Consider the following 14,183-nt stretch of genomic DNA (forward strand, 5'->3'; position numbering starts at 1 on the left):
CATTAGTTTTGCTAAAACTTTTGAAATACTGTTCTACTTATTCTTAAGATCAATTATTGAAACATTCAGCAATTTCTTTCTCTTAATCTTTAATCTGCCACCCCTTTGATTCTATTAGAGAAAATTCGATTTCATACAAAATTTGTAAAAAAATGTAATTTCCTTTAATCCAAAAAAAATTATATTTATTATTTCGTATAAAGAACATTTAAAATAAGACATGGAATTTCTTAATATCCCTTAACCATAGTTGCCAATTGCCAGTTTTCGTTGACCTTTTGCGATGTAAGGATTTCTGTACCCTCTTTTGTAACAATTGCCATGGAATACTTCGACAAAGCTCGACAATCACGGTAGTACAAAACTTCCATACATTTCTTCATCTAAAATTAATAAAATATTATAATAATTTATGTCCATGCATAAGCTTATAAATATTCATACCAATTGTTCAGCATCGGCTCTGTTTAACTTAGTGGTGTCTGAGATACGTTCTCGAACAATTGGAAGAGCCAAATGCTTTCCGAATCCAGTTGCAACAACTGTGTCCACATACGAACGTCCTCGCAAATCAACATGACCCAAAAATGGCACACCATCTTCCATTCCACCAACAACCATATCCAACCACAAAGGATCGAACTTACTACGCTTGTTATAGAGCACTCTAGTCAACCAGTTATACATTGACTTGGGCTTCATTTCGATGGTATCGTTATAGCAGATATCTTCGCACATCTTTTGATCGATAATTCTCTTCAGACTTTGGAAATCAGCAAAGTCTCCACCTGTTCCGATGGCGATTTTTTCGTTTATCTTAAAAACACGCTCTACATCTTGGAATCTAGCCAGAGATCCATATGAAACTAGATTATCGGCGGCTATGATGACACCTTCATCAAATTTGATACCCACAACTGATGTTCCGGTTGTGATGGGTGACCTAGAATGGTAATGTTCTTCAATTCCGACCTTTTTTGGGTAAATCAAGGAAAAAAGAAACTTACGATGTTCTCTGAGTTCCGAATATACCAGCTGGACCGGAGTTTTGAATTTCATTGGCAAAAAGGTTATTTCCCACAAAATTGTAGAATTGGCCAGGTGCTGGTCCATTTGCCCAAAACGGTTTTGCAATATCGTTTGAAAACATGTTTATTTTTATTTAATTTCTGATTTTTATATTTTATTTTATAAAACTTAAATGTTGAACAAAGCCAAATTTTTGCAAGTTGTGCACGATGACAACGAAAACCGGGAAATGTCACTTTGACAATTAAATCTATTACAAGCGAATTAGATGGGAACCGAAAAAACTGTTTAAGTACGGAGTTACATTCAACCATCAACATGGATAGACACTTTTTAAGGCTAATTTTGATATTTCACCATTTTATCTCGATTTCATCATTAAAGATACAAAATAGATAAGCGAAATAAAATGAGGAGATGTCGATTAAGCTGCCTTAAAAGAGTTTAGTTTGAATATCGTGAATCAATGTTTGTATCATTTGGTTATTTGTATTTGCCTATTTTATTTCTTTTGACACTTTGGAATTTTTCATTATTTGACATTTAAAAAGTACTACATTATCTAAAATGACATGATATACGCTTAAGTCACGTAATGCCAAGACATTTATCGAATATATCTTGTTCTTTTTTCTTAGACGTCACTTTTTGCATATAAAACCTATGGTATTATCATGGAGTTGATTTGTTTTACGTAACCCATAGCCTCAAGATGGCGTTAAAAGTTTTTGTATACAAAAGTTAAGCAAACAAATTGCAAAAGCTACTAGATGGGTAAAAACCCACGATGATAGTTTTATATGCAAGTGAAATTTAAGGTTTTGAAAATACCCTAAAACCAGTTTAAGACCAAGAGTAAAATGTGGTTCAGGAAGTTACTGAGGACAAACAGCATATATCCTTTTTGAAATGAGATATTTTACTATCAAAATGAAACCTGTCATTGGAAAAACCCATATAAATGACAACCAGATTGAAAAAATGTCAAAACTGAAGATGATAGATAAAAAACAAAAATACTGTGAGATTTTACCGGAAAAACTAATATTATTTTCTTATTCTTCACAATTTTCAAACCCTTGGTCAACCTTCAAAAGACAGGTCATTATTACAAATCAATGAAATATCGTTTATTTTTTTTCAATTTTTGGATTTGAAGAAATTTAACTGCAGTGAGTGCTCAACTTAACCTCATCGCATCATGTGGATGCACACAAAATGGCTATCAAAATAAAAATTCACTTCCAGGTGACGCTACATTCGCGTTTTTTATCTTTCTTCAACACCACATCTTTTCGTTCTGCTAGACGTGTCAAAACAGCCACAGAACAGAGTTTTCCCAAGAAAAAATTGTTACTTCACACGATGGTGATATGAGGAAAATCCAACGAAGTCAAATTAAATTTTCAACGCAATTAAACTATAACAATTAAATTAAACTATACACATTAGAATATTTCACCTAATAAGTGGCAGCATTAGCATTTGTTTCTTTTTTTTAATTTATTTTAAGAACTTATTGTTATTTATAATCGTTTTGTAAAATAATGGCAGGCCAAAAGTTTCAATACGATGAGAGCGGCGGAACGTTTTATTATTTCCTTTTATCATTCCTCGCCCTAATTCTAATACCGACAACACTTTACTATTGGCCGCGCAAAAAGAAAGTCGGTAAGTACACATCAAGCCATGAATGGAGCTACCAAACTTTGGAATTTAGTTTAAGAAATCACGAGCAAAGTTAAAAAGTACCTTTATACTGCAGAGAACTCAATTAATTATACGGGCGGGTGCTTTTTCGCTTGGCAGAACATAAATGAAAAAATGAATTAATTAAAAATAAACAATTCTCTGCTTGCAGATCCACGAAAGACAAAAGAAGAATGTCAATGTCCGGATTGCCAAACGAAAAAGCTAATTTTAGCAGCAGCTGAACCCTATAAGGCGCTCAAATTGTTCTTGGTCAAGTTGACACTGGTCTTGGGTTGGGCGCTGTTGGTTTTCCTCGCCTATAGGGTGTCACAATTCGATTACGAAATGGCCAGTTTCGATCCATTTGAGATTCTCAAAATTCCACCAACCTCATCGGCGGCGGATATCAAGAAAGCCTATCGCAAGCTTTCTCTGATTCTCCATCCCGACAAGGAGACCGGTAACGAAAAGGAATTCATGATGCTAACGAAAGCGTACCAAGCGCTCACCGATGACGTGGCCAAAGAAAACTGGGAGAAATATGGTAACCCAGATGGTCCCGGTGCCATGTCATTTGGTATTGCTTTGCCCTCCTGGATTGTCGAGAAGGAGAACTCTGTGTGGGTTTTGGGTTTGTATGGTCTAGTTTTTATGGTAGCATTACCCTCCGTGGTCGGAATGTGGTGGTATCGCTCGATAAGGTTTTCTGGAGACAAGGTTCTGTTGGATACGTCACAGATGTACTTCTACTTCTTTCACAAGACGCCACATATGCTACTGAAGAGAGTCATTATGATATTGGGAGCGAGTTTGGAGTTTGACCGACAGTACAACAAACAAGTGGTGGAACGACTTTCCGACAACGATGAAGTCCCAGCGGTAAATAAAATAAAGATTTTCAATCTTTTTTTTGAGATTTGTAAATCAAATTGTGTATACTTTTTTCTCCAGCTAATTCGACAATTGCCTAATTTGAATGAAAAATGCAAAGAACACCCGCTGTGTCGTTTGTATTCGATTAAGGCACGAGCTATCATTCACGCTCACTTGAGTCGCATGCCTCTGAATCCAGATACTCTCGAAAAAGATCGACAGTTGATTGTTAAGAAGTGTCCTTATCTCATTCAGGAAATGGTTTCTTGTGTTCATCAACTGGTGATGTTGGCATATGCTAGACGAGGTATGTATTCCATTTTGTTTTATTATATGAACTTTGGCTTAAAAAAAAACACTGTGATAATTTATAGTACCTCGAATTCCAACACTGGAGACAATCGAAAACTGCATGAAACTCTCACCGATGGTTATTCAAGCTTTGTGGGAATTTAAATCGCCACTTATGCAACTACCACACATTGGAGAGGATAATTTGCACTATATTATGAAGAAACGGCATTTAAAGAATCTTCAGCAATTCGCTCAACTCAAACCCGAGGAGAGTAGAGTTCTGTTGAGAAGTTTGACTGATTTTGAATATGATAATGTAATGAGAGTTCTTGGAAAAATGCCTCTAATTGACTTTTCAATTCGTTGTGAAGGTAATTTCTAGTTTTTATTCTTAAATATTTCCTTGAATAAGGATGATTTATTTTGTCAACAGTTATTGATGATGAAAACACAAATGTGGTAACAGCTGGAGCTATTGTCACTGTTACAGTAACTCTTGTAAGGAAAGATATGAAAGTATTGTTCGGAGACACCGAATCACCAGCTAAAGAAAGTATCAAGTGAGTAATTTATTATTATTATTTGCCACATAATGACAATTCTAAACAAAGCAAACAACCACTGAGAGTTGAGTATAACAGCGACGTCTAATTGATAAGCCAATGCTGTCTTCAAACACAAGTTTCGAGCACATACTCATACCACAAATGTTTAATTATTCATAGAGGTGTTTGTTAGATTCTCAGCATAGTATTTAATTAGAATATTTAATTTATTATCATTTTCATTAAACTACTTCGTTCGAATGTCAAGGTTCAAAAAATGCAAACACACAGTAACAAGAAAAAAACCTACTCGACGACATACAATTAAAATTATTGTATAGATTTTGTTTGTCTATACTCAATCTTTATAAGATACGAGATTTGATAACAATGAGTCAGTACATGCTCAGTATGTTGATACGAGGAAATCCCAAGCTAAAAATAATCGGTAAATATAGAATTCCAAGAAAATCAATGTAGAGCTATTTTCGATTGAAAACTAAATTCGTTATATGTACATTATTTAAATATTCCAAGTTTTAATTAGAATAATTTAATTGAATGCAACTAAAGCATTGCTAATTTTGTTTCCATTAAAAATCGCGTGAATAAACTTTTTTATTTAAGGTTCACAGATGATTTGATTCTTAAGTGTTGAAATTGAATCATCGATTGTTAATTGATGTGTATCCAAATAGGTTCTTTAATTTGGTCTGAAAATGATAATTACGTGTAAATGTGGTTTGGTAGCGTTTATGACAGTGTTTGGCAACCCGATCAACAATGTATGTTCTTGCAACACAACAATAGTTGAATGTGCATGGTTAGCTTTTAGTGGCTCTGCATTGCACTGAGCATATCCCCTCATCTGTAATTAAAGACGAAAGTTTTGACACACATTCCATTCCGTTTAAACCGCTCTTCTCATTCTTTCTTAAAACCATTTTTTTCCTTTTTAATTCAGATTAAAAACCACCTGAAACCTGTTTTCAGAATTGAAAAACAATACGCAGTAAACATTATTTCATATTTTTGTTTATTTGCGTCTTTAAGATGTGCTCCATTTAATTTTTATTAAAGCCTGATTTAATGAATTTATTATTTTAAGTCGCCGCACTCTTAATAAAAAAAACGTGTATGGAAAAACATTTGCTTTTGTTGACTTAAGTTGATAATTCTCTTATATCTTTTGTTAGTGGTATTTTGAATTCAATCAGAGTCATTTGATAAGTTTATTTTTATTATTTTAACTCTTGTTATGAAAACAGTCGTTGTTTATATTATAAAAAAGTAAACAAAATTAACGAAAATAATTAAGACCTTATGCGACGAAAATATTTTTTGTTGTTTACATAAGCTACACGCAGCGATAATAAAACAGACACTTTACTCAAAAAAAAAACATTTATCTCTTTTATGGTTTGAAATGTGAAAAACATTGTTACCCCAGTTTTCGATAAGATCCATGTTCTGGCTGTTGCTATAGGTAATAAAATGCACGACTGTGTCGCTCGAACTTTAGTCTGTTTAAAAAAGTACCTATAAAAGATTTAAATATAGCTGTTAAATAAGTTTGTCTTTAAAGATATAAATGCCATTTGACTTGTCAAAAAAAAAACGGCGCGATTCATCCCAAGACATAGCTTTATTTTAATTTCATATTAGGAGAACCAGGATGAAAACTAAATTATCTGAAGATAAGAAAGAGGAAGAACATATTATAAAGCGATCGCCTATTGGTTGTGTAGTTAGGTAGGTGTCTAAAACGAATAAGGAATAGTTCATTGGCGTGCTCAGCTTTATGCAGATAGGTAGATAAAGACATGTGTACGATGATAATGGCGGAATGTTATTGGTGGATAGAAGGTACTTACTACAATCCAATCACATCTCTTCTTTCCTAAAAGATTTTAGCTTAAAGATGGAGTTATTACGTTCAGTTTCATTTATTCGTTAAAGTTTAAAAAAAAAAACAAGCATATACGAACAGGTACAAGAAATTGATATTCATGTGTTGTCAGGCTCTTTCTTGTTTCATTTCATTTATTTATTGTATAATTATACTCTGTAGGATACAGGATACAATATCTTATAAGCTAGAGCAAATCTCAGTATCATAATACTATTTTTACAAAAATTGTGCTTTGAATTCAAAAGGTGGAAATATTATGTATGAATTAAACAGATAAACAAAACAAAATCAATTATGTAGGTATAAGTTATATAAAAAAGAAAGTAATATATGTACATTCAAAATTATCAAAAAATTTAAATTCAAAATTGATCATCATAACGATCACCATCATCAACATCATCTTCATAATCGAATAAGCACAGAGCTAGGAGAAGAATTCTCTTAGCATTTTTCCAAAAATGGTCGGACTGCTTATAATTTTAACAGAGCGAGGGAGGGAGTTCCACAAACGAATAGAATGCACATAAAACTGGCGCTAAGATACAAGGAATGAGTAACGTACTGGGATAAGGTCGCATGATCTTTCAGAACGCGTAAAGTGTATTTTATTATATAAGTATTCAGGTTGATGTGATTGTATGATATTGTGAAGCATGGTTAAAGTTCTTACTTTAAAGAGAGAAAAACTTGAGATGTTGTCATATCTCCTAAGACCATAAACGTAACGCGTGATACTGTTGAAAGCAACTTTGAGTTTTCGCTTGTGTTCGAAGTCAAAATTACTAAACACCTCACAACAGAAAATCATAATTGGTACTAATAACGTTTTGGCCAATATTAAGCGTGTTTTCAAAGGCGTTATGTGATGAGACGCCCAGAGCACTCGAAGACCTCCATATACCTTACCTAGGGTTACATTAATATGAGTGTTGTTAGCAAAAACTGCCTGAAATCTACCGGTTAAGTAACTCTTTCTTGTGCGGATTGGATTTTAGTTATGAAGTGACACGTAAGCAGTAGCTGTAGAGGTTGTACGTAATACAATGTATAGGTATAGGTTAAAAAAGGGATTCTTATAGAAATCACATATACCGTGGTGGACAAGAATCTAGCACATTGAAAAGAGCACAAGTATTTTTCTACTTTCAATTCTTTATTACTTGCAAGTAATGAAGATTGTTTGTGATTTGCGTTGTTTTTAGCTGGACATACATTTAGCCCGTTTTGCAATCAAAGAGTGTATTTAAAAAAAAAAAGAAATAACAATATTTGACGCAATTGAATATTCCTTTAATGATCTATATTAGAAAAAATTAATTAGTCATGGCAAAAGGAAAATGGTGCTCAAAAGAAAAAAGTAGTCTGATCTTGAAAATGAAGTCAAAAGGACGGACGGTAACAGACATATCTAAGTTGTTAGACTGCTCCAGGAAGCTGGTTTATAATGCCCTTCGTTATTTCAAAAAGTTTGGATTGATTGAAAACGTTAATCAAAAACTCCCGGGCCAGAAAGACAACTACTAATGAAGATATAATTATTTATTGGTTATCTACCAAGGATCCGTTTAAGACCTCCAGTGCTATTCGAAGCGAACTTTCAATGAACAATGGAGTAAATGTTTCCTCAAGGAAATAGGGGTTCCATTTGAAATACAGTTAAAATAATTTTTAAAAAAAATATTTTAAGATTCAAAATTTGACTTGAAAAATAAGTTGGTCTTCAAAAATTGAAATGCCATTTTATAAATCAAAAAAACACTTGATTTCAAATTTTTTTTTTGAAAATCGTTAGAGCGGTTTTTTTTAATCAATTTTTTATATATAAAATTTTTCAATTTTGTTCTAAAAATATTTTTGGTATGCAGTTGACATTTGAATTTCCTAAAAAAATGTTGACCAGTTTTTGAGATGTAGAATTTTTTTTCGTTCAAAAAAAGTATTGAAACAAAATAACGGTTCTATGAGCGGTACCTTTCCTGAGCAATACAAAAATATGTTTTTCTTATAAAAAGAAGCCAAGTTAAAAATAAAATTTAGAGAAAATTAAAAAAAAATCTATCGGTTTGTTTTTGAGAAAATTCGAATTTTCGTTTTTTGACCAAAAAATTGTATGGGGGCCACAAAATGAAAAAAAATTCCTAACGCGAATCTGCTGAAAACCTTAACTTCCAAGTTTGAACTTATTCGACCCAATGGTATAGGCTTTAGGACCGCCGTGGACAGATAGACAAAACAACCGTCGTAATATCATGTTTGATTAAAATCTCGAGTTCGAAATTTTGCACGAATGCAAAACTTGCACAGTGTTGGCCAAAACTAAAGCAACTTTTTGAATAAAAAAAATCTTTGTAAATTAAATGCATAAAGGTGCATATATTTCATTTCGCTAATAGTTTACAAAAAAGTTTGAACTTTAAAAATCAAAACTATAAAAACAAAAAATAAATATTTTAATCCTTAAAAAATTACAATAAAAAATGTCTTTTCTGTGTGGCCAAAACAAAAGCAACTTTATTTACAAATAAAATAATCTACTTAAGAACGTGATTTCTAATCAATATTTTGTGGAGAAACCGTTATTTTCCATCCCTGCTCTGCATCTTCTAGGTATACTCTCAATAAGATTCGTGATAATAGTGCTAGGGATACTCTTCCAATCCTCTTTGACTTGGGCAAAGAGGTCATTTGGAGTTTTACAGCTTTCGCGAATAATTCTCCGATCTACAATCTCCCATAGATTCTCTATGGGGTTGAGATCCGGAGACTGTGCTGACCATTCCGTCACCTCAACTTTATGATGACGAAACCATACCTTTACAGCCTTGGCGGTGTGTTTTGGATCGTTGTCGTGCTGGAAAGTCTATTCAAGAGGAACATTCTCCTCTGCGTAGGGGAGCATGATGCTTCCCAAAATGTCTTTGTTTACAAATCGATCCATTATCCCATCTATTTTATGAATAGGCCATACTCCCTGTCCAGAGAAGCATCCCCAAACCATGATGCATCCTTCTCCCCGTTTCACGGTTCCTCTTGTAAACGAAGGATCTAGTCCTCTGTTAATTGGCCGACGAACACGTTGCACACCATCTGAACCCTTAAAATTAAATTTGGATTCGTCAGAAAATAACACTGTTTTCCATTTGGAAACTGTATAGTTTAAATGCTCTTTGGCAAATTTCAATCTTTCTTATTTTTAAATAAAAGATTTTTTCACTATTTAAACGATTTCAAACCACCATCCACCGCTCTCCGGCGGATCGTTCTTTCACACACTTCCAATAAGAGATCTGTTTTAAGTTCTATGGAGTATAAGAAGGGTTTTTTTTTATTGCTCGGACAAGCAGTTTATCCTCTCTGAGCGTCGTTGCCCTTAGCCTACCACCTCTGTTTATAGTTATCACGGTGTTATTCTTGTTAAGTGATTTTATTAAGCGAGATATCACTGATTTATTAATGTTAAACTTTTTTGCAAGCTCCGATATTTTAATTCCACTTCTATAATCGTTAATTAATTTTAATTTAATGGTTGTTGGATATTTCGCGCCAATGAAAATAAAAAAAAAGACTAATCACTTCACAGGTTATTACTCCACAAATTGCATTTAGGTTTTGTTACGTTTCTAATGCCCAGATTGATTAAAAGTAACGGTATTTTGTATCTCCTGATGTCATGTGACGAGTTCAAAGAAGAGCAGCAAAAAAGTTGCTTTAGTTTTAGGTAAAACGAATTGGAGATAATTCTTTGTTATTTTTTTTCTTGCATTGTTGCTAACTGCTTTCAGATTTAGTAAAATAATTAACAACAAGAGTGGCTATAGGAAACAATAAAAAAATTATGATTTCATGATCAATTCAACGTCGTAAGACGTTCTTTAAAGCAAACTGTTGCTTTAGTTTTGGCCAACGCTGTACATACATAGGTCCTATATGTATGTATGTCGCAAGTAAAAATTGCTCTTAGCGAGAAATTGCATCGAAATCCCATTATTATGAACAAAGGGAAAAGGGTCCGTCTTCGGCTTTGGCTATATTTCGACTTTAAGTTAACCAAAAGACGAAGATTGAACTTTCCTTTTGCTAACTTATGGAATGCCTTACACAGCTAGCGTTAAAAGCTAGGATTGTCGGAAATTCAGGTATGACCCGGAAATGGAACCCGTGTACTTGACCTAGTGGTGAATTTTAGGATGTAGGCATAAATTTATTGCAAAATTTATTAGAATTGTTTTATTTTTGTTTTTATGATGGTTAAGGTAAACATGATTTATTTGAACGTTAATTTCGCTATAAGTTTTTCATACTTAATAATAATGTCTATTTCAGGGAAGAAGAAGTCGTAGAGGACACACCCGAAGAAGGTGTTGCAGCTAACAACACAGCACCTCCTAAAAAGCAAACATGGGCTAAGCAAGGAAAACGTGGTGGCAAAGGTAAAGGTGGCAAAAAAGGAGGTGTTAACAAACCAAAAACCAACAAGGCAGCTACAACAACATCTTCACCACCTCCATCATCAAGTGAAGCACAAAAAACACCAAAACCGACATCAACAACTACAACAGCTGCAGATAACCAACAAGATCAATCAAAGCATAATTCAGGAGACGAATCAGACGATTCCGAAATTGACGAGAAAGAATCCCCTGCAGGATCGGTTAGTGATGATGACGAGAAGAAAAATTCATCCCTTGACGATGATGATGATGAAGAATGGGACCGTTTGCAACAGAAACTCAACAAACGAGAGAAACTCGAAGGAAAATCACGCATTTCGCACACTGTACACTGTCCCATGTATCCAGAAGAAAAACAGGAATACTGGTGGACATATATCTGCGACCGCAAGTCACGCACGCTTCTTACAGCACCATATCATGTGACAAGCTTAAAAGACAGAGAAGAAATTCAGTTGAAATTCACAGCTCCGCGATGGGCCGGTGTCTACACATTTACCGTTTGCTTGCGGTCAGGTAATTTTATCATATAGCCCTTGTTAAAAAAATAGACATAGTTTCTAACCTATTTTGTTTTCCCCTACACTGTTTTCTAATAGATTCATATCTCGGTATGGATCAACAACAAGAACTCAAATTGGATGTGAAAAAAGCACCAGTACCTCCGGCTGATCATCCCCAATGGGACATCAGCGAATCCGAATCAGAGCACAAGGACGAACAAGAGCACGAAAGTGAATTCACGACTGATACATCTGATGATGAGGAATAAATATTTTCTTTTTTTTTTGTTTTAACTTTCTTCCAATTCAAATCATCACAGAACACACACACATTGTTTGCATTCTGATTTGAATTAAAAAATGTTTCTAAACATTGAAGATATTATTATTCTGTTCGTTTAGTTTATTATATGGATTATATTTATAAAAAAAAAACACAAAAACTAACAAAAAAAACGTATTGTCTCTTATATGTATATTCCATTCCAAAAAAAAAAAAAACAAAAAACACACAATATGGATTCACATTAGTTTTCTTTGTTGATCCAGATATATACAATCATAAGTTTTGAATACAAGATTATAAGAAAGTGAAGGCGATTTTTTTAAAATTCAACAAACAAAAAAGCATTGTTTAATAAAAATAGGTCCTTGTAATAAAAAAGAAGTAATAAATGTTGGAAAAGAATGTATGTTTTTTTTTTGCTTGTCTAGAAATTGTTTGAAAATCGTGAAACCTCATTTTGCAAGCGTTCGACGTGCTATTCATAATAATGTATTCAAAAAATATGTAAAGGAGACCGTACGTGCTCATTTGGGAAATATGCTAAATGTTTGTTCTTCATCAAGCATAAAAAGAACTTTAAATGCAAGAGTCATATAAACCTATGCCTATGTATATAATTTCACGAATTTTGTTTAGGGAATTTATTTCCTGCTTTTGTAAGTGCTTTAAAAGTTTTAAGTGGGTGCATTTGAATAACACTACAATCATTCTCACTGTACTTGTCGTTTTAACGAAAAAATTTAAATACAAACATTAAGCAGCATTCACATGAGCGCGACCAACGAACGACGAATGAATTATAAAATGTGAGTTTTTATACGTTTGAAGACATATTTCCACACAAATTCTTAACAAAACGATAGCAATTTAGTGTCAATTTGATTTATGATACATACTTTTACTTTTCAATATCGTATATTAATAAATTTAAGTCAACAAATTTATTCGTCGCGAAAAAAATTATAGTTGATACGAACTATCAAACTTTATTCGCGTTCCACATTATCCACACTTGCAACGAATAAAATAATCGCGCGTACTTAACCTAAAAAAAATCATTCTTGTTTTTGTTTCAGTGGTTAATGGTGTTTGGCTGTGGCTCTTGTTAAACTTCATTCGCGACGAATTAAAAACTCTCATGTGAAAGAAATGTCAAAATCGACGAATATTCGTTCATTCGTTGGTCGTTGGTCGTGCTCATGTGAATAATACTTTAAAGCGAAAGTTAATCTTCAATTGAAATGGAACCTTCAATGTATCCTTTGCTATTCTCTTCTCGTTGACACTTTGTCAACGTCAACCGAGTTAAAGGTGCATACTATCTCACTTGTTTAATAACTAACAGCCCTATTATGATTATCAAATATCAACACGATAGTTGATAATTATCAACAAAATTAATGAATCGGTATTATGGTGATCAATTATCAATATTTTTATTAAATAGTGAATTAAAAGATCTCTTGTGAATAGCTTTATTGATAAACTCGGTATTAGGGCTATCAAACTTATTGATACTCATCAAATATTCTATCAGCTACAAATTCTTCCTTGATAAATAGGCATGTACTATAAACTGAGCGCTCAGAGATTTATGAAAGAAATTTATTTAATGAAAACAACTTACATTATTGCGCCGAAATTATTTATAGACCAAAACACTAGAACTCAACACAAATGACAAACGTGAAACACCAAACAAAACCTATTCACAATCGTATATTGATTAGTATTCACAATGGGTGAAAAATTATCATTTGGTGCTCATAATACCAGTTATCAAATAATTGACAGTTGATAACAAAATAGGGCTGTAAGAGTCTTATCACCCACGATTGGTGAAAAATATTGTTATGGGGTTTTCCATGGGTAAATTCAGATTTACCTACTCCATGTGTTCCTTCTGCATGGAATGCGATTGCAATTGTTTTCCTTTTTGTCCTTGTATTAGTGTAACTTTATGTACGATTTAATTAGTGCAGTAGAGTTGTCAAATTCCCAGCTAAACATTTTAAAAAAAGATTGTATTAGTATTGGTGCAAAGAGGGGTACATTTGCCGAAAAAACGAGGAGTGGGATCGGGTAAGGTGATTTTTGATAAATCACAGTCGAAAAAAAAAAGAGGATGAAAACTGCGATATTTACTATGGTGACTGCTACCACGAAAACCAACAGCGCTTATTTGGATGCGGCTTCGTCATTGGAGCCAGACTAAGGCAAGAAGTCTTGAGCTGGAACATGTTTGCTGGAATAATCGATAAGAACAGCCTGGACGACAACACTTCCGACAATGGATTCAGGCTCATAGATTTTGAAGTCTAATAAAGCCGCTGGAGCGGATGGCTTGAATGCCGAGCTCTTTTAAGCAGCTGGAGATAGTTTGGTTAGGAGCATGCACCAACTTATCTGTAAAATATGGTCGGAAGAATGGAACCTAAGTATTGTTTGCCCGATCCTTCAAAAAGGAGACCCTCTAAACTGCACCAACTATAGAGGAATCAGTCTACTTAACATCGCCTATAATATCTTCTCTGCCGTAATATGTGAACGTCTAAAGCCCATCGTCAACAACCTGATAGGTCCTTATCAGTGTGG

General features: G+C 33.6%; 2 protein-coding genes across 2 annotated transcripts; one reads left to right on the forward strand and one right to left on the reverse strand.

The window, feature by feature from the left end:
- Positions 1-158: 158 nt before the first annotated feature.
- LOC129945433 (proteasome subunit beta type-4) lies at positions 159-1,263 on the reverse strand. Its single transcript, XM_056055189.1, has 3 exons — positions 1,008-1,263; positions 445-943; positions 159-383 (listed from the first exon to the last, which is right to left on the reverse strand). The coding sequence occupies exons 1-3, from the start codon at positions 1,148-1,150 to the stop codon at positions 231-233; spliced, it is 795 nt and encodes a 264-aa protein (XP_055911164.1). The 5' UTR covers positions 1,151-1,263; the 3' UTR covers positions 159-230.
- A 1,060-nt stretch (positions 1,264-2,323) lies between these two features.
- LOC129945654 (translocation protein SEC63 homolog) lies at positions 2,324-11,990 on the forward strand. Its single transcript, XM_056055497.1, has 7 exons — positions 2,324-2,700; positions 2,891-3,600; positions 3,673-3,901; positions 3,969-4,259; positions 4,322-4,448; positions 10,672-11,315; positions 11,399-11,990. Exons 1-7 carry the CDS (start codon positions 2,577-2,579, stop codon positions 11,569-11,571), a joined length of 2,298 nt encoding a protein of 765 aa, XP_055911472.1. The 5' UTR covers positions 2,324-2,576; the 3' UTR covers positions 11,572-11,990.
- Positions 11,991-14,183: the final 2,193 nt, after the last annotated feature.

The sequence above is a fragment of the Eupeodes corollae genome, chromosome 2, assembly GCF_945859685.1.
Source record: "Eupeodes corollae chromosome 2, idEupCoro1.1, whole genome shotgun sequence".
Classification (NCBI taxonomy): Eukaryota; Metazoa; Arthropoda; class Insecta; order Diptera; family Syrphidae; genus Eupeodes; species Eupeodes corollae.